The 24211-nt window shown below is 42.8% G+C and overlaps 2 protein-coding genes across 2 annotated transcripts in view; one reads left to right on the forward strand and one right to left on the reverse strand.

Moving 5' to 3' along the window:
• astn2 (astrotactin 2) overlaps positions 1-24211 on the forward strand; it is a gene marked incomplete at both ends in the record, with an annotated part of 637213 nt that overhangs the window by 480967 nt on the left and 132035 nt on the right. The window lies entirely within an intron of this gene.
• On the reverse strand, positions 3589-13103 carry trim32 (tripartite motif containing 32). The gene is made up of 4 exons (XM_084046875.1): positions 13066-13103; positions 9941-10516; positions 7969-9448; positions 3589-7352 (listed from the first exon to the last, which is right to left on the reverse strand). Exons 2-3 carry the CDS (start codon positions 10496-10498, stop codon positions 7994-7996), a joined length of 2013 nt encoding a protein of 670 aa, XP_083903001.1. The 5' UTR covers positions 10499-10516; positions 13066-13103; the 3' UTR covers positions 3589-7352; positions 7969-7993.

Genomic DNA, 24211 nt, shown 5'->3' on the forward strand with positions numbered 1-24211 from the left:
TCAAGTTATAGTTTGCTAGTTCACTATCACTAGCTAAAAACCTAAAATAACCCCAGAACAAAATACACCAGAGACAGTGGAAGCAGGCCATTTGCAACTGCATTTACAGGAACAAAGAAGGATGATGAACAGGTACAGTGCTGTTCTTCTTCTGCATTTCCCCAAAATCAATAACACAGCAGGACACATTTAATTATTTGCTTCCTTCTTCAAATCACTTCCTCTTTAAGAAGCTGCATTCATTTATCTTAATACCACTGTGAGTGATTTCACCAGAGAATGAAATAATGTAAGGTGAACACTAGGCTCTACTATTAACCATTATTACACAGCTTGGTTGAATGCTTGATTCTGATTGTCAATCACTGAATTCAGCGGTGTGCTATTTCTGAAGAATGACCGATGAGCTCTACAATCAGAGCACCTGCTGCGCTGCTTTGCTCGATTTTTTTGCTGTATCCAACACCACAGCCATCTAAACAAACACACAATGTCATTTACAGCTAAACATTTCTCTCAAGAATATTTTTGAAAACATGAAGCGAGAAATAGACCGTAAATAGTTACCGAAAATGTATTCTATTTGATCAACACTTCCTTGTTTTCTGAGGCGACCGTGTCCGCCCGGCGCAACACTTATGGAATACTTTCATTACTGTACGCAAGGAAATACTGTACTTCGTTTTGTTGTTACTTTTGGGTCAATTTATTAATTCATTTATTAAGTAGCCATGTAATAAACAGGATAATTTCAGGATCATTAAACCCCTCGGCTTTGCCTCTGGATTTAATCATCCTGTCGGGGGTTATTTCTCAACAACGACCGGCGTGCTGTAAATTATCCCTTGCTTTTATACCCTCTACACTTAAACTCATAACAGTTGACCGGGGTTGGCTGTACTTGGTCCACTCCTTTCCCCCCCTCTGTGTGGTGAAAAGTGTTAGATCCACCAAAGTGAGAAAACCGCAAAAAGAATTATAATATTAGCAAGGGAACACAAGCTTTATTTCTGTAATCAGACAGCAAGCTTGTGAGACACATTTGATGCATGTTTTGTAATATTACTGCCAAGCTTGGTGAAACATGCTTACCGCTCGAGGTCAGTTGTCATTTAAAACACAGACGTGTACGTAATTAACTAGAGTCACGGCCGTAAATCACACTTAATGTAGTCATTACACATTGTCATCACTGTATCTGTCTATGTGTGCAAATAGGCAATGGGGAAATTTGCTCACAATGCCGTTGTACCCATGACACATGAACACGCACACGGGAGGCATGCGTTAATCCGACAGACCTTTTCTCCGACTATGTGGCATCCGCGTGCGGTTAGGGTTAGGGTGCGGGTTTGGTTCGGGTTTACTGTTTCCAACCAGTGATTTGAATGACGTTGACTGGCAGCTTTAGTGGCGCGAGTGAAAAGAAACGTTTTGATCTTTGCATTTATAGGCCTATAACATATTTTTTTAAAAGAGCTACTTCTTGGCAGACATGCCCCTATATGATGTTTTATTGTGCAGGGCGAGAATGGTTTGTCTCTTCTATTAGTCCCCTTCAATGGCTTAGTTTCTTTTTTTCTTTTACAATAATGACCTGGTTGTCACCCATGGGGTCACACAGTGCTTAATTAATCATAAATGTGTCTCAATGGAACACTATAACCAAGCATACTGTATATATGGCGACAAAGGTAATTGATTGCTTTGCTCTGTAAATCAATCAAATAGTCATCTATCTCAGCGTTTCACAACCATATGGGCTGGGGACCCCCTGGTGGGACGTGAGGATATTGCAAGTGTCCCCCCAAAATAATTGATAATATAACATTAATTTAAATAATAATAATGTAAAAAAAAAAGTCATGGTATTTTTTCTTTAGAACCTTAACATTTGTATTTTCATTGTGATACCGATAAATAGGAATGTGCCCTGCCAAGGTAAAGAGCAGTAACTACGTTTTTGGACACGCCGACTTATTTGTGTTTCCCAAAGGTCAAATTAGCCTTTGTGATTTTGGGGGATAAACAATTACCTCAAGAACAGATGCGAAATTAGTGTAATATCACTTATATGCCGATATCTCATTTGGCTGACCAGTTGAAACACTTTTAAACCCATTTTTCAGTAAAAAAAATTTTCGTAGTTACTGCACTTTACCTGGGCAGGGTTATCGACTGATTGGTCAACAGATTTTCAAGTGGGCCCTAATCCAGAAAAGGCTGAACTTTTGAACTAACTAAAATGAATATAGGTTCAAACGTGCAATGAAGAAAATACTAATATACAACTACAACAAACGTAGGTCTTTATCGATGTTTATTGCACTCATTTTTAATCAACAATACAAACATGAAATGCGGACTCACAGCCTCAGATGAAGGACTCAATTAACATCCTAAAAGGACACATGGTGGTTTGGTTCTGCTTACACACACACACACACACACACACACACACACACACACACACACACACACACACACACACACACACACACACACACACACACACACACACACAGTGTACAGTGTTATGTACATATAGTTACACAATCCAGTAGTATCAAATAATCCCACCAACTCTGAAGAAAGAGAGACAAGGGAATAACGCCCCCCCCCCCCCCCCCGCACACAGTATTAAATCAATACAACCATGAGAATATCATCTCTGTCCAGTCGAAACCTCACACGTCCAAAAACCTTAACTTTTTAGGATTCAAATTCAAAAGCATCAAAAGTAGCAGATCTACAAGCTCGAAACGTGGCTCGAAGCGACGCGTTTCGAGCTTGTAGATCTGCTACTTTGGATGCTTTTGTGTGACGCTGTAGTGTGATAGGGGTAGGGGGCGTTCATTTAAGAAAAAAACACACCAAAAAGTTAAAATATGGAGATATGAGGTTTCTGCTCAACAGTTAGCAGTCATATTCAAGGACACTTATTTCCTAGCATTTTATGCCAGCCATTCCCAACCATGTGGGCCGGGGGTCCCACGCTGGTGGGCCCGTGAGGGTATTGCAAAGTGGTCCCCCCAAAATAGTAGGCAAATCACTTCAGATTCTATCGATAATATAGCATTAATATAAAAAAAATAGTAGTGTAAAATAAAATGTCATGGCATTTTTTTCTTGGAGAATGAGTTCTCACTGTGATACCGATAAGTACTTATAGTACACTACGTTGGTTCCATTGATCCGTGCCGGAACACAATTGATTGATCGTTAAGATAAACATGTTCTGCAAAAACACTGCCCACCCATCCGGCACCTTAACAACACATTGGGTGCCAAAACCGTATATATACTTCTTTTCAATTACAACTGTTGAGTGCCAAAATCGTATATATACTGTTTTTTTTTTCCATTTTTTTTCTCTTTTTTCCTCCATAGCAACAGGAGATATAATTTTTCGAAGATTTAGACTCCCATCCACTTCCTGGTTAACTTATGACTTCAAAAGCCTGTATCTCCGCTCCTGTGTACTTTTTTTTTTACAATGTATTTTTGACTATTTTCAACTGGCTGCAACTATGGAACGGTTTTCCGAATGTTTTTAATTCCCCCCCCCCCCCCCCCCCGATTGTACGAGACCTCTATAGACGGGTTTCCGAGCGACGTCATCACAGAGCAGAATGCGCAATCTGCGCATGCCTGGGGGTGGAAGGCGCGTTCGAAAATACAGCCCTGAGCGGCAGTGAGCGCACTGGCCAATACAAACTAATAGGCGAGTGTGCTCCGGTGCGTAATTTCAAAACGCACCCATAGGCTTCCCCCCGCAGCTGCGCGGTCATATTCCTCTCAATGTTTACTAACAGGAAACCTGTCTATATAATGAATGGATGCTTTTTTTTTTTACATGGATTTGCTCGTCGTGGATTCTAGCGCTTTAAACAGTAAAGCGCAGTCAATGGGGAGAATGCTGGCACCCAACGTAAGTTGTTATGAAAAAATGCTGGCACCCCATGTGTTAAGTGGTCGGATGGGTGGGCCGCAAACAAACGCTTATTGAGATTTTCAAGTGGGCCCCTGATCCAGAGAAGGTTGGGAACCACTGCTTAATGCAATCCCCTCCCCCCTCCATCAATACTAGTGTCGTACCCGTTATCAGAGTATCTGTAGGCCAGTGTATGATGTCGGTACAATGACATCACTCATCTCCATATTTGGGCAAAACGGGCACACAGACACAGACAATTAAGCCGGATATATACTTTGCCGTTCGACGGTGTCGCGCACCGACAATAGCAGGTCTACAAGCACACGACGCGTCGCATTATGTGGCGAGTTGTGAGCTTAACAGATCTTCTATTTGACACGCGATACCGTTGTACGACTGAGCATAAATTAAGCATTACACAGAGATTTGTGGAATTTATAGATAGATAGTACCGTAGATAGATAGATAACACGTTGCAACACAATGTTCAGGGACCATTTGAATTCATGTTAACAGAGAAAAAGTATAGTGTAATGGCAAGGTTGCCATGGTAGGCTAGACCAGTGGTTCTCAACCTGCGGTTCAGGGGGGGGTCCCAGATGACTTTAATCCCTCAACAAAAAAAAAGAATGAAAAGAAAAAGATTAATGCATCAAAAGTAATCAACAACTACACTATAAAAACTGGTCAAACATTGGCCAAATTGTCAAATAACAGAGGCACAAATTGTGAAAATAGCTAGCAAGCTCACAACGCCTCGCGTTGTGAGCTTGTAGATCTGCTATTTTCAGAATATTTATCTGTGGAACCGAGATACCAAACAAAACGTTCAAATTATGATCATTTTTGGGGGTCATGGCCTGATGAGAACCACTGGGCTAGACTATAATAATAATAAACTGTATTTGTATAGCACCTTTCATGACATGAAATGCAGCTCAAAGTGCTTTACAGAAAAAGTACAAATAATTTAACAATAAAGCAAAAAAAAGAAAAATCATAAAACAACATTAAAATAATAGCAAAATAAGGCAGTGAATCAGACAAAACAGTGAGGACATGAATAACAACACAGAGATGTGTCCTGTGTTGTCCCTATGTCCTGAATTGAAATCCTTTGGTGAAACATGACAAAACATGGCTTCCCGTCATAACAGATGAATCATGTGAATATACAGTATTAAGAAAATAACACGTCTTGAAATGTTGTGATAGTGATACAAGTTAATTGCATGTTTTTCTTTTTTTCCCCACAAAAGGTTATAAAAATGCATATTCCTCGTTTTGTTTTTATTATTGTTTACGGCTTGAAGTGTTTTACTTTACTTGATGAATAATGCCCCAGCTAAAGGGTCTGGGGTCAGTTTATTTATTCAAACCGAGGGACTCTCAGATCCGTTCTTGAGGGCATGGAGTGAAATATAATTATCACCTCATAGAAAAGGCCTATTTAGGATTTGTAATCAAGTTCATCAATCACAGTAATGAAAATGGCGTGTACATCAATGCATGATTACTTGCAGAATCAACATCTGCAGGCAGCAGACCACGCAAGATTATACACTTTAATGATAGCAGGGTTTTAATAATTAGCTCCTTTCCTATTATTTAGACCACTGTCTTTTAGGGTTTTTTTTGGACTGAAATATGACTTGTGTTATCGTCATCACCTGATAGGATTTTGTTTATCTTACTGAACATCACACCTAACTGTTTATAGTCATTCATTGTTTTTTCAGATAGTCTCTGTCGGGTGGAAAACTCATATGTCGAAAGCTGTTCCTTTTCAGGATTCAAATAAAAAAATAGCAAAAGTAGCAGATCTACAAGCTCGAAACGCGTCGCTTCGCGACACGTTTCCAGCTTGTAGATCTGCTACGTTTGATATTTACGCCGCGTTTCGAGCTTGTAGATCTTCTACTTTGGTTACTTACAGTACATGTAATGCTGTAGTATACACACAAAGTTAGAATATGGAGATAAGAGGTTTCTGCCAGCGATATACAGTACATAACAGGATTTGAAAAATGAACAATTTCACACCGTTTAATATGTTCTAAACCAGACACTTACACACATTATTGCTGTCTTAAGTATACTTGTCACATGTGGAGTACTGTACCACATCAGTGGCACGAACAAGGAAACGTCAACAAATGTTAATGATACATTTGTTTAGCACACTTTTCATTAGAAAGAAAACTTTCAACTGCTACAAGGGAAGAGCAGTAATGATGAATACACGTGCGTGCTCACACACACGTGCACACGCACGCACACACACACACACACACACACACACACACAAACACAGGGTCAAATCAGATCGACCGGTAAGATGTTCAAGTGAAGGCTTTTCTATGCAACATATTTATGTTGGGCCATTTTAACCACTTAAACCCCATACTTGGTTGACTGTATTCCCCCTCCTGTTTTTCCTCTACACTAAATATCTTTGCCGAAAATAGCCGAGGGCTTGTAGATCTGCTATTTTCGCAGAATGTTCCCCCAGACGCTAAGGTTCACGCGGTTAAAAGAAGCCTGAACCGGAGTAACTGATGGAGTCAGCCATAATAGTCACACATGGACTTTGATCAGTCGTGAAGCTTGCGGAATGCGAAGACAATGATCCAGTGTAATAAATCCAGGACGGGTGTAACAGTTTCTACACCAGTGGTTCTTAAAGTGGGGTCCGAGGATCCCAAGCGGTCCTTCCTTGAGGGTGTTCCAGGGGGTCCCTAGCTAAATGATTGATAGTTAGGAACCATCGAACCAATTGGACCCTTACAGGTTTGTAACTCTTGAGAGATATACCAAACTGGGGGTCCTTGAAATGAAAACAAAAGTTTGAGAACTGCTGTTCTACACTTATCAGGATCCTGCCAGTGCTGTTCTGGATGCTATGGATCCCAATGAGGAACCCCTTACAATAACACAGGCTTGAAGGGAGAAGGTTAGCTCTTTATGTGCAGGGAGAGACTTTAACCGGTTGCTTTACAGTGGCCATACAGTAGAAGATAATATATAAGGGCTGAAATGTATGCTACGGTTGAGACTGGAGTATACAATGAAGTGAAATGTATAACGGTCTGATTGATATGTCAGCCAAGGGGAAATGATGATGGTTGGACTTGGAGAGGCTTGCTAAATAGGAGAGTCTTGGTTTCACTACAGTATTTACTGAGCAACCTTTACGTCTTCAAGGCGTAGTTATTGAAACGTAACGAGGTAGCACAGGGCTTTATGTACAATTTTGTGCAATTAACGTAGCAATGAAATGAATTCTCCTCCTAGCTGATGTGCCAATGTGTAGTTAGAGACAAACAGAGGATGGGGTGCTGAGGACTCACACACCATGATGCTACAGGAGATGAAGATGGCCTGGGACTCTCAGTTCAGTGAGACGGGTTCAGTCCTGCAAGACAAAACCAGTGTTATATTTAAGATTTTGCTTGCGTGATTCAGCTTATGTTAAACCTCGAATAGGGTCAGAGAGTTTAGATTTAAGCCTATCCTGATGTAAATATTCAATAACAATCATATTTTCTGCAACACAAAGAACGTCAACATTTGGCTGACTATCTTGCTACTAAGTGGACGATGAGCAGCACCTAATTGTGCCATACCTCTATCAAAGCTAACATAAACATGCATTACTGGCTGGGAAGGAGTAATGATGATTACACATTTTGTCCCCAATCATACTTCGTGTCTCGACTGCTGTTTAATTTGTTGAAGTTGAAGTCAAAAACAAGTTAAGACTTCTGCTAAATGTTTTGCCAGGTGTTCAGTACTTAGAGCGATGACTCATGAAAATCATCAGGCAGGAGACAGCATGAATGCTAGACAGGTTAATCAGGCCCAGAATGCCTGGGAATCAGTAATATGTTTCTTTTTATGATGATATTGTGAGTTGGAATGAGTGTCGTTTGGTATGCAGCCATTGCTATTAAAGTAACAGATTAGACTCATCCACACACATTGACAGTAATGTTTATCAGCTTCTCTCACACACACACACACACACTCACATCCAGGTGGGTGGTCTTTTCCCCTCTAGCAGGTGGAAGACCGCCGCCTCTGTATGTACGTGTAGACTTTGACACAGTGGTCCGAGGAGTCCAACACTAGCAGCTGTCCTTTCTGAGTGATCGTCACTCCGACGGGGCACGTCAGTCCTTCGTGGATGAGGACGTTGTAGCCGCCCTCTTTGGGAAACTGCAGGATCTCCTTCCGGCCGCTGTCCGTCACCAACAAGTCCCCGTTGGAGTCCACACAGATGCCCGTGATGCAGTGGAAGTCCTCCGTCTCCGAGAAGCGGGTGAGCTGCTTGGTCACCTGACCGTCGGCGCCCACCGAGGCGATGGAGTTCAGCGCCAGGCCCTGGGTGAAGTAGACCGTGCCGGCCGCGTCGCACGTCACGAACTTCGGCCGCACGGCCGAGCACAGCTGACTGCAGCTGACCACGCCGACGTTGCGGTCCACGGCCAGGCACCACAGCATGCCGCCCGCCACGTCGGTCACCACGAACTGGCCCGACGGCATGGCGGCGATGCCCCACGGCTTGATCATCATGTTCTTGTGGCAGGCCACGCAGTGCCCGTCCATGGTGTACACCTTGACGGAGTTGTCGTAGTTGTCGGTGACGCCGATCAGGCCGTGGTGCGTGACGGCGACGGACAGCGGGATGAGGTTGGGCAGGTCGGCCCCGAGGAAGCTGAGGACGAAGTTGTCGATGCTGCTGGCGTTGCGGCGGATCTCCCGCTGGAAGCCCTTGCGGTTGAAGATCTGGATGCGGTAGTTGCCGCGGTCGGCCACCAGGACCTCGCCCTGCGCCGTTATGCAGATGCCGACGGGCAGGTTGAACATGCCGGGCAGGTTCCCTTTGCAGCCCATCTTCTTCACAAACTGGCACAGCTGGGGACCCGACCTTCCTCCGGCTCCTCCGGGCGAGGGCCCTCCTCCGTGATCCATGGACTTGGACTTGAAGCTGCCCGGCGAGGCGCACACCGCCTCTTCCACGGCCGCCGTCATGTCGACGTCTCGATAGAGATCGAGCGGAGCTTCGGCTACGCCGCCCGTGGCGCCCGCCGCTCCGGCGTCCTCCCCGACGACGCTCTCGAGTCCCAGCTCCAGGCCGCCGCCCTCGTCCGTGTTCACGGTACAAGCGTTGGTGGACAGTCGACCCACGTCCAGGGTGGTGGGATGGTCCGCCACGCTAAACAGCGGCTCTTGGAGCTTGAAGGTGACGGGCAGGCTGCTCTTCAGGTCCAGCTCCGCCTCGTCGTTGCCGCCGTCGTCGTCCTCCAGCAGGGCGATGTCGCTCTGCTTCATCCGCGTGGCCAGGTAGTCGCAGCGCGACACCACCTGCACCTCGGCGATGTTGAGCAGGTACGTCTGCTCCTCCAGGATCTGCCCGTTCAGCTTCTCAAGCTCCGCCATGGAGGCCGTGAACGTCCGCCGAGAGCGGCCCAGCTCCTCCTGGAGGCGCAGCTCGGCCGCGGCGTAGTCCTGCATGGATTAAAGCAACATTTTAACTCACGACTGAAAACCTAATGTGCGATTTGTGAAACAGTGTGAAAGGATCCCCCCCCCCCCCACACACACACACACACACACACTAGCGCCGATTCCTAAACGATGAACACAATATGTAAAATTAGGATGCTTTAGTAATGTTGGTCCAGCTGTTCTACATACTGCCAAGAACACAAATTCACAGATTCAGGCTTTAACCGTTGCTTTTATATGAAATATCCGAGACGATTAAGATCTTATGGAAGATGCATCTGAACATATTGCTAGTTTGACCACTTCAAATGCTCTAATCTTAAAATAACCGAAAATAGCCTTTCTACAAGCTCTCAATGCGTCGCAGACGCATTGAGAGCTTGTAGATCGGCTATTTTTGCTGCGCAACATGCTTCCATAGAAGACATGCTGGCTTCCATGGAATCCAACTGACTGAAATCAGTCTTGGCGACTGAGAACTTTAATCCATGCCTGCTGCGCGGCGCGATACTTGAGCCTCAGGGACTTCGACGCGCCGTCGATGGACGCCTTCTTCCTCTGGATCTGACCCATGGCTTCGCGGAGGGCCGTCATGTCGCCGCGGAGCTCCTTGCGGCGTCGCTCGGCGGCCGCTCTGATGGGCTGCACGGCGTGTCCCCGGTGCAGCTGGTCCTCCTCTTTGCAGAGGTCGCAGAGGACTGCCGAGCAGTCGCGGCAATACTGGCGCGGGAGGCGGTTGCAGCAGGACTTGCACATGAGCGCGGCGGAGGCGCCGCCGAAGGAGCTGGCGCAGTCCAGGATCCGGAGGACGGTGAGGTTGTCGGCCAGCTGCGAGACGCTGCTCATGCGGGACACCTTGCTGCAGAAGGGGCAGCGCACGCCATTGATGGTGCTCGCCAGCAGCTTCTCCAGGCACAGCCGGCACACCGTGTGGCCACACTGCAGGAGCTTGGGCCTCGTGTGGTGCTGGTTGTACGTCTCCAGGCAGATGGGGCACTCGAGGACCTCCCGCATCAAATCTGGATCCAGAGCGGAGGATGCTGTCGCCATTGCACTCCTTTACCCCCCCTGTGTGGAATAGATACGAAAATTAGCCACTTAGAGCCATATATATATACTTCATTGTATGATGAATAGAGAGAATAGCTTATCTACAAGCCATCTTGTGAGCTTGTCGATCAACAATTTTCTTTATGAACATGTTTGAGAATTTTCGCATATGAAGAGTTAAAGCCATGCCCAAAATATGGATGACAGCTTGAAATTGGTTAAATATGTTTATCTTTTCTTTACCTTTTTTTTCACCTACAGTATGAGACCATCATATTCTTAAATTGTCAATATAGTGTTCCACCATGTAATAGGATGCATTCCATTTACGTGATTTTGTCTACAGCCTTGTATTTTAAAGCAGTTTCAAATAACTTAGCTCACACTATGAGGTAGACATGAGAAAGACTGCACTGCATCAACTGACTTAATTTAATTTATTTGATGTACGTAGGCTATAACAAAGAATTATAGTCACCGTCATTATGACAGACCAAACTTTGCAACTTTGCTAAACCATACAGCTTTCTTAATGGCAATACTGCAATGCAGTGGAAGGAACTTTTAACAAACAAAACACCAGCCAAACTGTTTAAGGAACCACTGCCATATATGACATAAAAGTTATGGACAGCAGCTTTAAAGCTTAAGTGAGGGATATGTGAGTTGTCAGCAGGGTAGCCCTAGAATGGCTGTGATTTTACATACATTTCATGATATACATTTCATGTATATGGAATACATGATGAAATGTAAGTAATATCACATTCAAGGGCTACGTCTGGGCTTGTTTCTCTGTAAAGTTGCTTGTAAATATTGGTTGTGTTTTTTTGGGCTTGTTTCTAAAGTGTAGTTGCTTATTTGTGCTTGCTTTCCATATGCAGTTTATTATCTTGACAGGAAAATGGTTCTCAGACATTTTCCTGTCAAGGACCCCCCAAATTCGGAACCCCCATCTGAACATATTTTGTGCCAGGGACCCTCGTACCAGATTTGTGTTGTTTTCAATATTTGTTTTTGAAAATAGCAGATCTACAAGCTCACAATGTGACGCGTCATTGTGAGCTTGTAGATCGGCTATTTTCAAATAGCTGATGTATCCACACGTTTCCTAGGGCATTGGTGGGCATCATTTCCTGTCGATTTGATCCCTGATACCTGATCAAATCGACAGGAAGTGATGCCCACCATGCCCTAGGAAACTTGTGGATAGGTTTAAAGTTTGGCATATAAGGCTAGTCGCTTCTTTTGGGCTTGTTTTCATCAACCTGGTTGCTTATTTCTCTTGCAAAATCTGGCAACACTGGCTATCAGCAGTGCTACTTTTCCTCCACATTATGTGGGGCACACAATCGACAGGTGCGTTGCTGGCCTGGGTAATAATTAATGACACCGCACCACCTGGCTGTCAATTGTGTACTCCATACGTGTGTGTGCTGCACTGCTGCTCACTGGAGTAAATGTGCTCCCCGTTTGAAACTCTTGGGAAAAGTGGATATATATTTTAATAAACACACGTTTCCTGCCAGAACTTTAACATGAATATGAAAATACTTGACCCCAAGTTGCAGCAATACATTATTGGGTGAGTAGCCTACACCAGTAGTTCTCAAGTGGGGTCCAGGCAGGGGCTCTCAGGGTTCCAATTGAACCCTTACAGGTCTATAATGCTGAGAGTGTACACATGGAACCAAATGGACCCTTATGGTTCCATTTGTAAAATCTCAGAGTTATTGGGGTCCTTAAAAAAGGTTTGAGAACCACTGGCCTATCATTGCATGACGTTGTAGCTGGAGGGAGCTTGTATAAACAACTTTATAAATGGAATATAATTCACAGCCATTCTAGGGCTGATACCATAGATAGAGTTCAAAATAAGGCTGATACTGATTTATCATTGTTGCAGGCTACCTGTGAAGTAGTCTCGCGAGACTACCTGGGAAGTGACTCCAATAACAGGAAGTGCTTGGGAGCAAGCAGGCTAACGCCTAGAAGAAGCTAACAGGCTCAGTGAGTGTGAGAACAGTAACTTGTGCACACAGTGCACTGCAGTCAGTGGCACTCTCTCATTCATACGTAATTAGCGAGCTCGTTTAAATAATAATAGCACTAAAATAACCCGAAGAATGTTTGTTTTTCTGTATTAACAACGTCTAATATAATATACCCATGTGTTATCATAACAACAACAACAACAACAACAATAACAACACGCGTGTGTTTAGTAGAGTCGTTGTACTTTTAAAACAGACAGCAATTTGAATCAGCTGAGTACTCAGCGGGGGGTCTCAGTTGTGTGTTTGAGGAGGGAGCGGGGGGGGGCTACTAGACCGTTCAGTCTCGTGCTACTGTAATAGCTTAACAACAATAACAAACAGGAGGCCTCCCCCCCTCTCTCTGGCTCGGTGCATGTATTATTGCGACAAAGAATGTAACAACTAAAGAAAAAGGGAGTCTTTCTGGCAAAGATGTGCTTCAGAATTAAATAGTTAGAATTTACTGCTATTTTTCTGTCATCGTGTTCAGTAAAAATCAAAATAGTGTGGCGGTTGATATATATATCTTACCTTTTTGGTTGGACGTGTACAGTAGAGGTAAAGGGGCGTACAGACAGACAGTGACTGTGCTCCTACTGTCTGCTGTATGAGAGACACACACACACTGCGGTGTTGACGACGTGACGACGCGAAAATAGCCGATCTACAAGCTCACAACGCGTCGCACGGCGACGCGTTGTGAGCTTGTAGATCGGCTATTTTCGGCGCTCGACACCGTCCGCGTCACCACGCACCAGGCTTTTAGTTTCCGCAGTAAAAACGGGGGGGAAAATCGCCTTGGTTTCTATTTAGTGTTCAGTGCTTAGATCCGGTCTAGAGCCCGCCTACTGTATCCGGTTAGTTTGGACGCTGTCGTTGCATGCAAGCGCACATACCATTTCCGTATCCGGTACAGACCGGATGTGCAAGCTGCAAAACTAAATTATCACAGTCTGTAACTGCTAAAGACAACCAAGCTAAGAGCTCCAGCCCACAGATGTTTTCATTGGCTCCTGACCAAGCGTCCAACTGGTAGCATTTGTGTTATCTCATCTGTCAGTCAGTAAGTACAAGTCATTATTAATTCTTTCTTATTTTATTTCTTTCATAGCAGGTCAAAGTCGAAGCAAAACTGCTGTTATTTGATTTTTCTTTCTTATGTTTTTATGTTTCTCTCAATATTTTGTTTTCTTTTTCTGAAGCCCTATTTGTTTATTTTGACATGCAATCCCCCAAATCCTGCACTATCACAATAATCCATGTATGACCTTGTATCAAATAATGTTGAGTTTGTCAGGTATGCCATAATAATAATAATAATAAGCAGTATTTGACACCCTGTCTGTGTTATCTGGATTGAGGAGTGCAGTAGTAGTGATCTTAAATGGCCACTAGATGGCTGCAAATGCCCTTTACATGATAGCTGTGCTGTGTTCATGCCCTGAACTATTGTATGTGGAGAGTAGGCTACCCACTCACTTATATGTAATATGTCTATCACATGTATGCAGTACACACCAAGTGATGGCTGTGTGTGTGTGTGTGTGTGTGTGTGTGTGTGTGTGTGTGTGTGTGTGTGTGTGTGTGTGTGTGTGTGTGTGTGTGTGTGTGTGTGTGTGTGTGTGTGTGTGTGTGTGTGTGTGTGTGTGTCCTAACTTAATGAATAGAAGAACATTTATTTAATTTCTTTGAATGATATTGGTAAACCAATAAGTAAGAGACAGTCAGGCAAGCAGTCAGTGAGCTCAAATAACGATATCTTACGAAGATCTTTGGCACGTGTTCATTTTAATGGCGATAAGTAATCTACTTTGAGTCCTCCCATAATCTAATTTACAACTCTGCATATATAATCAAACAAGATGTGCAATAACAGTATGGCCTGTGCAATTAAAAAGGCTCTCAGAAAGTTAGCTAAATTAATTAGCAGTTATCTGGCTACTGGCTTGAATCCCCCTACATGTAATTGCCTACATCTCAGTAAAATGTCCGTTGAAAACATTTCTTCAGTCTTACTATATAGTGGGATAATTGCTTTTCTACAATCCTTTTACATTGGGGCTACCATGATATGCATATCTTAAACAATGCTTACACATCGTCATCACCTGTGCAGTGATGTGCTAACGTGGCCGTGGGCTTTGTGTGCTAACGTTGATAGTATTGTGGGGGTTCTTAAAATGGGGTCCAAGGTCTAGGGCAGTGGTTCTCAAACTTTTTCATGTCAAGGACCCCCAAATTGACACTTATTAGCCCGCAGACCCCCATTTGAAAGATAAGCCAGGGACCCCCATAAGAGAAGATTTTTACGGCTCTAGCAGTGATTCTCAACCATTTTAATTTCAAGGACCCCCAGTTTGACATGCATTAGGCTATGGACCCCCATTTAATGGCATCTCTATCTCTGGGACCCCAATTCATATTGTAAAATCAATGTTAATCTAACTCTGAGAGTGTACAAATGGAACCAAATGGACCCGTTAGGGTCCATTTGGTTCCATTTGTACACTCTCAGAGTTACAGACCCATAAGGGTCCATTTGGTCCCTGTCCATCATTTAGCTGGGGACCCCCTGGAACCCCCTCAAGTACCCCTGGGGGACCTCGGACCCCACTTTGAGAACCAATGGTCTAGGGCACTGTTCCAAATGCTCCCTTGCAGGTAAGGGTCCATTTGGTTCCATTGGTACACTCTCCGAGTTATGGGGGTCTTTGGAATGAATGAAAAAGTTGGGAGTACCACTGCCCAAAGGAACTTGGCCTTGTGAACCCTTGTGGACGCAATTGGACAGTTACATAGCTGTCGCCCCCGGCGTCAGCTAATGGGAATCCATTTAATAAACAATATATAAACCAGGGGTCTTGAACCTTTTCAGCCCAAGGACCCCCTAGCTGAGAGAGAGATGAAGCAGGGACCCCCATATTGTATAAAATTGTGTTTCAGATTCAACTTTTTTCGTTGACGTGGTGTGCTCTTTTTTTCCATCTACACCTATACCTCTTTGCCAAAAATATTTTTGGCTAAAATTCTCCTCAGAAAAGGGATGCTATCACACAAAGATTTGGCGGACCCCCTGTAGTAACTCTGAGGACCCCCTGTTGAAGACCCCTGATATAAACAATGAATTTGGTTCCATTTGTCGTGATTGGCCTAGCAGCTTGATCTGAGCTGTGATTGGCCTAGCAGCATGATCTGAGCTGTGATTGGCCTAGCAGCATGATCTGAGCTGTGATTGGCCTATAGGAGCATGACCTGAGCTGTGATTGGTGTAGCAGCATGATCTGAGCTGTGATTGGCGCAGGAGCATGATCTGAGCTGTGATTGGTGTAGAAGCATGATCTGAGCTGTGATTGGCCTAGCAGCATGATCTGAGCTGTGATTGGTGTAGGACAGGGGTCTTCAACAGGGGGTCCGGGACCCCTAGGGGGTCCTCAGAGTTACTACAGGGGGTCCGCCAAATCTTTGTGTGATATGATTTTTTTTTTACCTTAACCACTTGAACCCTAGTGTCCACTTTTCTGAGGAGAACTTTAGCCAAAAATAGCAGATCTACAAGCTCACAACGCCTCGCAGCGCGAGGCGTTGTGAGCTTGTAGATCTGCTATTTTTGGCAAAGAGGTATAGGTGTAGAGGGAAAAAAGAGCAGACAAAGTAAACCAAAAAAAGTGTAATCTGAAATGCTATTATACAATATAGAGGGGGTCTCTGCTTCATCTCTCACTCAGCTAGGGGGTCCTTGGCCTGAGAACGTTGAAGACCCCTGGTGTAGGAGCGTGATCTGAGCTGTGTGGTTAGCTGTCACTGTGATTGGTCTACTTTTGTCGGGACAGAGATAAGAAAATCCTATATTGATCCCAGGGGGACAATGCAGGTGTCATAGTAGCAACAACAGTGAGAGTGAAACACAGCAGGGACATGTAAAAGTAAGGGTCAAGAGCCATTCAATCAACCAATAAATACATGAATAAATAAATAGCTAGGCTTAGACACAAGGCAATACAGATACATACACACACAGAGATGCAGACCGTTCTAGACGGCTGGGCCCCTTCGGCGCCACGTCGTAAAAATATGAAATAAAAAGTAACATTTGAAATGTGGCCATGGCATAATTATTGGCATCCTTTAGAGCAATCAGTCTGGTTTAGCCCATTGAGACCTGAAGCCGGTTCTACATGTCTCCTAAATCTCAACAGTTTTCTGAAAAAACGTTTGTTTCTATATCAGTGGTGCTCAATCTTTTTCATGTCAGGGACCCCCAAAATGATATGTATTTGGTCGCGGACCCCCATCAAAATATTTTGTTCCAGGGACCCCCAGAAGCAAAGATTTGAGTTAAAAATGTTCGCTTTAAAAATATATATATATTCAAAGATTTGCACACATTTTCACGACTTTTCAAAAAAATAGCAGATCTACAAGCTCGTAGGAGGTATGTAGGTATGAGCTTGTATTTTTGAATAGCCCAAAGTGTAAAATAATGCTTTTTATCTCAAATCTAAAAATGAGACAGTTCCAGGTCTCAATGGGTTAGAGGGAAAAAAAACAATTGTTTCTAACCCATGGCCTGTTGCAAGTTCCCACATGGTATAAATATTAAATAAAATAAAATAATAATAATGAAGAGAAAAGAGCTGTCTGAGGATGACAGGGGAGAGAGAAAAAGTTATCACCAAAGCATGCGCAACAAGGCTATAGCACCATTTACAGAGACCTTGGCATTCCTAGTGCCAGAGTTTAGAATATTGTTTTTTTTTTCTTCACAAAGTCTGTTACTCGGGGAAACTGTTATGAATTTCCCAAGATGTGGCGGTAAGAGGAAACCTGATCTCTGATGTTGTTTAAAGGTTGGTGTTAGCCATTGAGAGAAACACATTGCATGGCGTCGCTGTCGGGAGCAAACCTTGTATGTCCAAAACTGTTACTTTTCAGGAAATGGGGAAAAAAAAGGTCCTGTGTTCCAGTGTTAATTTTGACAGCAAATTTTATTTAGTCTTAGTCTTAGTCTTTTGAATAACCCACCATTTAGTTTGAGTCCTATTTTAGTCTTCTGAAAATGGTTTAGTCTTAGTCTAGTCTAGTCGACTAAATATCAAAACCTTAAGACTTTTAGTCTTAGTCTTAGTCAAAAACAATTACACTGCAGCATATTCTGATTTAGTCTTAGTCTTAGTCTTTTGAATAACACACCATTTTTTTAAAAATCCTATTTTAGTCTTCTGAAAATTGTTTAGTCTAGTCTTAGTTGACTAAATATCAAAACCTTAGTCTTTTAGTCGAAGTCGACAGAATTAACACTGCTGTGTTCCAATGGATCCATTGTACATACTATTTAGTCAAAAGCTCTTGTTAATACTTTTCATTGGGTAAATATTTATAAAACCCTCAGACACACTTAACGACTTTCTCTTTCCCTTCACAATTGTTTTAAAAATAGCGGAAAAGGCCAATCTACAAGCTCACGATACATCGCTATATGCCGTGTTTTGAGCTTGTAGATCTGAGCTACTTTGCAGAAAACTCTTGAACGACAAAGAGATATGTTTACACACACAAAAAAGTAATAAATAGAAACATGGAGATACAAGGTTTCTGCTCGACAACAACGATGGCATCCCGTGAGCCCAAGGCTAACCTACAGAAGGCTGTGGTAATATCTTTAGCCCACACACCAGACACTCAGAAACAGAACTAAGAGGGGCTTAACCCCTTAAGACCGGGAAACGCTTCTGTGTGTCATGTTTAGATTTCTTTGGGCTATTCAAAAATAGCAGATACACAAGCTCATTGCGCGGCACCGAGTGCCGCGCTACGAGCTTGTAGATCTGCTATTTTTGAAAAATCGTGAAAATGTGAGCAAATCTTTGAATATATATATATTTTTCAAAGCAAACATTTTTTTACTCAAATCTTTGCTTCTGGGGGGATTCTATATGTCTTCTAAATCCTAACAGTTTCTTTAAAACAAAAAGATGTTGCTATAATCAGTGGTTCTCAAACTGTTTTCATGTCATGGACCCCCAAAATGCTATGTATTTTGGCCACGGACCCCCATCTCAAAATATTTCGTTACAGGGAACCCCAGAAGTTGTAACGGAGTTAAAAATGTTCGCTATGGAAAAATATATATTCAAAGATTTGCACACATTTTCACGATTTTTGAAAAGCCCAAAGAAATCTTAAAATGACACAGATGCGTTCCCGGTCTGAAAGGTTTAATGGTCGGACACCAGGAGAATCCCCTACTGTGGAAAGAGAAATGCAAGACGGGCTTGACTGACAGCCTGACCTAAATCCTTTTGGGAAAATGTTCTGTGGCCTGATGAAACCAAAGTGTGTGTTTTTTTTTGGGCCATGCAGATCATCACTTTGTTTATAGACCGTAAACTGCAGTGTTTTTGATGTGTGTGTTTTGTTTCACGAGAAGTACCCTAATACCTACAGTCAAATATTTTTGGATGTCTTTAATACTGCAGGACCGCTGTGCTGCTTTGAGCATGTCATTAGAGGGGACATAAAAAAAACAAATACATAAAAATAGAACATTCTAAAATAGACTACAAAGTAAGTCTACAAAAGTACAAACTCACAATGAGTCACGGCACGATGTGTTGTTGTCGCCTACTCAGTGAGCCATAGTCTGCTATTAGACCTCCGTCTAAAACCAGGTTATAACTGGTCTAACGGTGAAAGTCTTTTCAACGTCTATTCTTAGCCTAGATGTTGTTTGGCGATTTTTTAAGGGTCTATATATAGACCGTCTATATCATTGGTTCTCAAAGTGGGGTCCGGGGACCCCCAGGGGTACTTGAGGGGGTTCCAGGGGGTCCCCAGCTAAATGATGGACAGGAACCAAATGGACCCTTATGGGTCTGTAAGTAACTCTGAGAGTGTACAAATGGAACCAAATGGACCCTAACGGGTCCATGACCCGTTAGGACCCTAACGGGTCCTAACGGGTCCATTTGGTTCCATTTGTACACTCTCAGAGTTAAATTAACATTGGTTTTACAATGTGAATTGGGGTCCCAGAGGTATAAATGCCATTAAATGGGGGTCTGTAGCCTAATGCATGTCAAACTAGGGGTCCTTGAAATTAAAATGGTTGAGAATCACTGCTAGAGAGCTGTAAAAACCTTCTCTTATTGGGATCCCTGGCTTATCTTTTCAAATGGGAGTCCGCGAGGTAATAAGTGTCAATTAGGGGGTCCTTGACATGAAAAAGTTTGAGAACCACTGGTCTATATCATACAGTAGATGTCATTCCAACGGCTATAATATAGACGGTCTATATAGACGCTTAAAAAACTGCTAATCAACGTCTAGGCTAAGAATAGACGTTGACAAAACTTTCACTAACATTAGACCAGTTATAACCCGGTTTTAGCCTAGCCGCTAGACGCACAGTTTAGACGTCTAATAGCCCGAAAAATGCTCAGTGGGTATTTATCACGATGCAACAAAATATTGAATGCGTTGCATTGATGTCAATGAGGAAAGTCAATGGTTAGGGTTAAGTCGAGTGGATAAGGTCATATATTTGCTCTTTACCAATACAGTGAAGTTGTCTTTCCATTGTCAGAAAAATGAGATTCAGTCAAAGTCAAGTCAATTTCATTTATAAAGCATGTTTAAAAACAACCAGGTTGACCAAAGTGCTGTACACTATGATAAAAAACAACATAAAAAAATAAACGTCATCGCAAAAACATTTCAAAAACAGCAAAAAGTTAAAACAATGACAGACCAAAAAGGTCATCATTAATCCCCAACAATTGGCCCATAATTCACATCCCGAAGCGAAGCGCACACAGTAATGTGTCAAGAGAAGAATGTTGGACTGGAGCAATAGATTCTGAGCTCCAATCCATCCCTGTGGGAACCTATGGCAATGCTTTCAACCTTCTTCCAAACTGGAACAGGTTGCAAATGAAGGATAGGAACTAAACGGCAGGAAAAGATGAAAGAGCCACGCTAGAAATATCGTAGCCAAAAACGTTACGCGGCCAACAATCAGAAAATAGGTATCAATAATGTTGCCAAGGCTGTATTTCTGTTTCTTCAGTGGGAAAAAACCTGATGTTAATTTGAAACCTTTAGTACAGTAATTGAGAAAAGCAAGGTTGTTTCAATTTCCAATAATTTCAGGAGGTATAATGCAATTTTTTAATGGCAATAACCTTGGCTAGAAGAGAGAAAAAGTGTGTAAGTGTGTGTGTGTGTGTGTGTGTGTGTGTGCGCGCGCGCTTGTGCGCGCGCGCTTGTGCGTGAGCACGTGCAAGTGTCTAAAATTTCCCTTGAGCATGCATTTCCATCCATGACAGAAAAGGCAGAAATCAACAGACTGTGTAAAATTAATAGCCACTATGATCTGGCTGTTTGCCAATGGCCTCTAAAGTATAGAGGGGTCCTGATAGCATGTCTAACACTTGCAGAGCACAGCCGTTTTTACGAGGCAATGGCAACGCTGGCAAGGAACTGTAATTGGGGAGCAACAGTGTATCGAACCAATCCATTTGATAAATAAAAATGTAATTAAATAATCATTTAATAATCAATCCCTATTTCGGGCGTGTCATTATGGCCAATTCTTTTTTGAAAATTAGCCTATGTGCAAGTTCACGGCGCGTCGCATCGTGACGCGCTGTGAGCTCGTAGATCGTCTCTCTCCACTATTTTTGCACGACAATGTTGTAGGACAAAGTATAAAATCACGCTTTAGCAGTTAATCAGAAAAGTGATTTGATAGAATAATCGCTCATAAGATAATCGACAGTTTCCGCCCTATCGCTAACAACACTCGACGGCATCTGCGTGAAATTAGCATGGAGGATATCTGACACTTTTTTTTTTTTTTTTTTTTGCTGTTGTTGCTACGGCAACGCAAGCCTGGCCAGAGGGGAGTGGTTGTGTCCCTGATGAGTAATTATACTGCATCCAGTCCACAAAGACACTTTAATTATCCGGGGCGGCACGCCATCAATGGTTTGTGAAATTCACCCCCGTTTTATCTCCTGGCTTGTGTTTGTTGACTGGTCAGTGTGATTAATTTTTTGTTTATTCCATGAAGTGAAGAGAGTCGGGTGTCAAGAGTTGGTTTAACCCTTTAAGACCGGGAAAGCATCATTTGTGTCATTTATAAGATTTCTTTGGGCTATTAAAAAATAGCAGATATACAAGCTCATAGTGCCGCGCTATGAGCTTGTAGATCTGCTATTTTTGGAAAAATCGTGAAAATGTGTGCAAATCTTTGAATATCTGTTTTTCCCGTAGCGAACGTTTTTAACTCTGTTACAACTTCTGGGGGGGGGGGTCCCTGGAACAAAATATTTTGAGATGGGGGTCCGCGGCCAAAAGGGGTTAATAAGTGGCGTGGGGGGGGGGGGGGGGGGTTGTCTTTCATAGAGCCTAATTTATCCACTGTGGCGCGCGGAAAGTAGCAGACCTACAAGCATCGCATGTTGCAGGCATCCGCGACACATCGTGAGCTTGTAGATCTGCTATTTTAAACACGTAAAACACGTAAAACACGTAATAAACACGTAAATGCATACAATTGTAACTCAACAATATGTTCTTGGGATGTCAGTGAAGATCAATCGCTAGTTAGTTGTTTTTTTTTAACTAATTTCAAATGTTTTTAACAGATTTCAGCATTTTCAAAATGTTCAGAAATAGTGAAAATAACAGACAATAACTTCAAACTCACAACGCTTCGCGAGCTTGTAGCGTAGCTCGTTGCGCTATCCGTTGCATGGCGAAGTATGTAGGGCTTAAAGGAGTAGTTTACCCAAGATTTTGTCGCATTCCTAAGCAAATAATTTGATTACCGACGGAAAGATGCTAATGTATCCGGTAGGAGACTCAAAGGAGTCTCTTTGAGTCTCCTACCGGAAATACACTCGGTCATCAAATTATTGGCTCAGGAATGCGTCAAAAAATAAAAAAAATCTCCATGAATTAAAGGCTTCGTGGGGTGTGTAATTGATAGAAAATAAGTAATGTTTTGGGTGAGCTATTTCTTTAACCTATTAAGACCTGGAACTGTGTCATTTTTAGATTTGCGCTAAAAAGCATTATTTTACACTTTGGCTATTCAAAAATAGCAGATATACAAGCTCATAGCGCGGCACCGAGTGCCGCGCTATGAGCTTGTAGATCTGCTATTTTTGAAAAATCGTGAAAATGAGTGCAAATCTTTGAATATATATATTTTTAAAGCGAACATTTTAAACTCAAATCTTTGCTTCTGGGGGTCCCTGGAACAATATATTTTGATGGGGTCGGCGGCCAAATACATATGATTTTGGGGGTCCTTGACATGAAAAAGTTTGAGCACCACTGATATAGAAACAAACGTTTTTCAGAATACTGTTGAGATTTAGGAGACATGTAGAATCGGCTTCAGGTCTTAATGGTTGAAGTGGTTTACAATATAAAAACACAATCACTGTCAACCCAACCCAATTCTATAACGTACATTTCCTCAACCACAACAACTAGGAGAAACAGGCTCAGATGATCCTGTACCATGAAATAGGCTTGTTTACGCAGATAGGAAGCTGTAGTCAGGGGGTGAAACGTGCGAGTGAGAGTGAGTGTGACTGGCTCACCGCCGGCCCAAACCTGAGCTAATCACTGGGCTTTATTGTGAGGGCCAGGTGACGACAGCTCCTTTCTGTGTCTGTGTTGACTCAAGAAGTGCATGTAATTGGGCTCTTAGGGCCACCCCTTGAGCTTGTTTACATAGCATGTGAAGTTGCCCCCCCCCTGCCCGCCAATGTATCATGCACACTCCCACAGTCACACACGTATGCTTCATGGGTAGCCAGGCACGCACGCACGCGCACACACACACACACACACACACACACACCCACACGCACACACTTAAACCCATAACTCATTGAGGCCTGAGGTTCCGATTCTGCAAAATGACTTCTAAACGTTTTTTTCTGAAAAACCTATGTTTCTGTGTCAGTGGTTTTCAAACTTTTTCATGTCAAGGACCCCCAAAATTATATGGATTTGGCGGACCCCCATCTAAAAACATTTTGTTCCAGGGACCCCCAGATGCAAAGATTTTAGGATTTAAAAAATATTCGCTTTAAAAGAATATGTATTCAAAGATTTGGACACATTTTCAAGTTTTAAAAAAAATAGCAGATCTACAAGCTCATAGCGCGGCACTCGGTGCCGCGCTATGAGCTTGTATATCTGCTATTTTTGAATAGCCAAAGTGTAAAATAATGCTTTTTAGCTCAAATCAAAAAAGTGACACAGATGCGTTCCAGGTCTTAATGCGTTAAACCCCAAAGTCGTATATATACGCCGCTGTACGATGAATAGCCCAAATCCATAAGCTCGCAATTTGTCGCGTAGCCATTTAGATCTGCTATTTTAACCGTTTGAAACCGTTGAAAGAAAAGTGACATTTTGGAGAATTCTCTGTTTGCTTTTGTTTTAATTTGCCCCCAAAGTAGTGACACCCAGATTAATGTGGTTAAATACAACACACCTTTTGTGTGTGTGTTAATTAATTCCTGCAGCGACAGAGTTGCATACCGTATCGAATGAAAAAAGAAAAATAAATAAGAAGAAATAATTGACAATGTTTATCTTTTTCCCATGACATGTGACTTGACATCTTTTGTTTCTTTTCCTATGTGGTTTCAAG

Source organism: Gymnoscopelus microlampas (genome assembly GCF_963454915.1).
Source record: "Gymnoscopelus microlampas genome assembly, chromosome: 21".
Classification (NCBI taxonomy): Eukaryota; Metazoa; Chordata; class Actinopteri; order Myctophiformes; family Myctophidae; genus Gymnoscopelus; species Gymnoscopelus microlampas.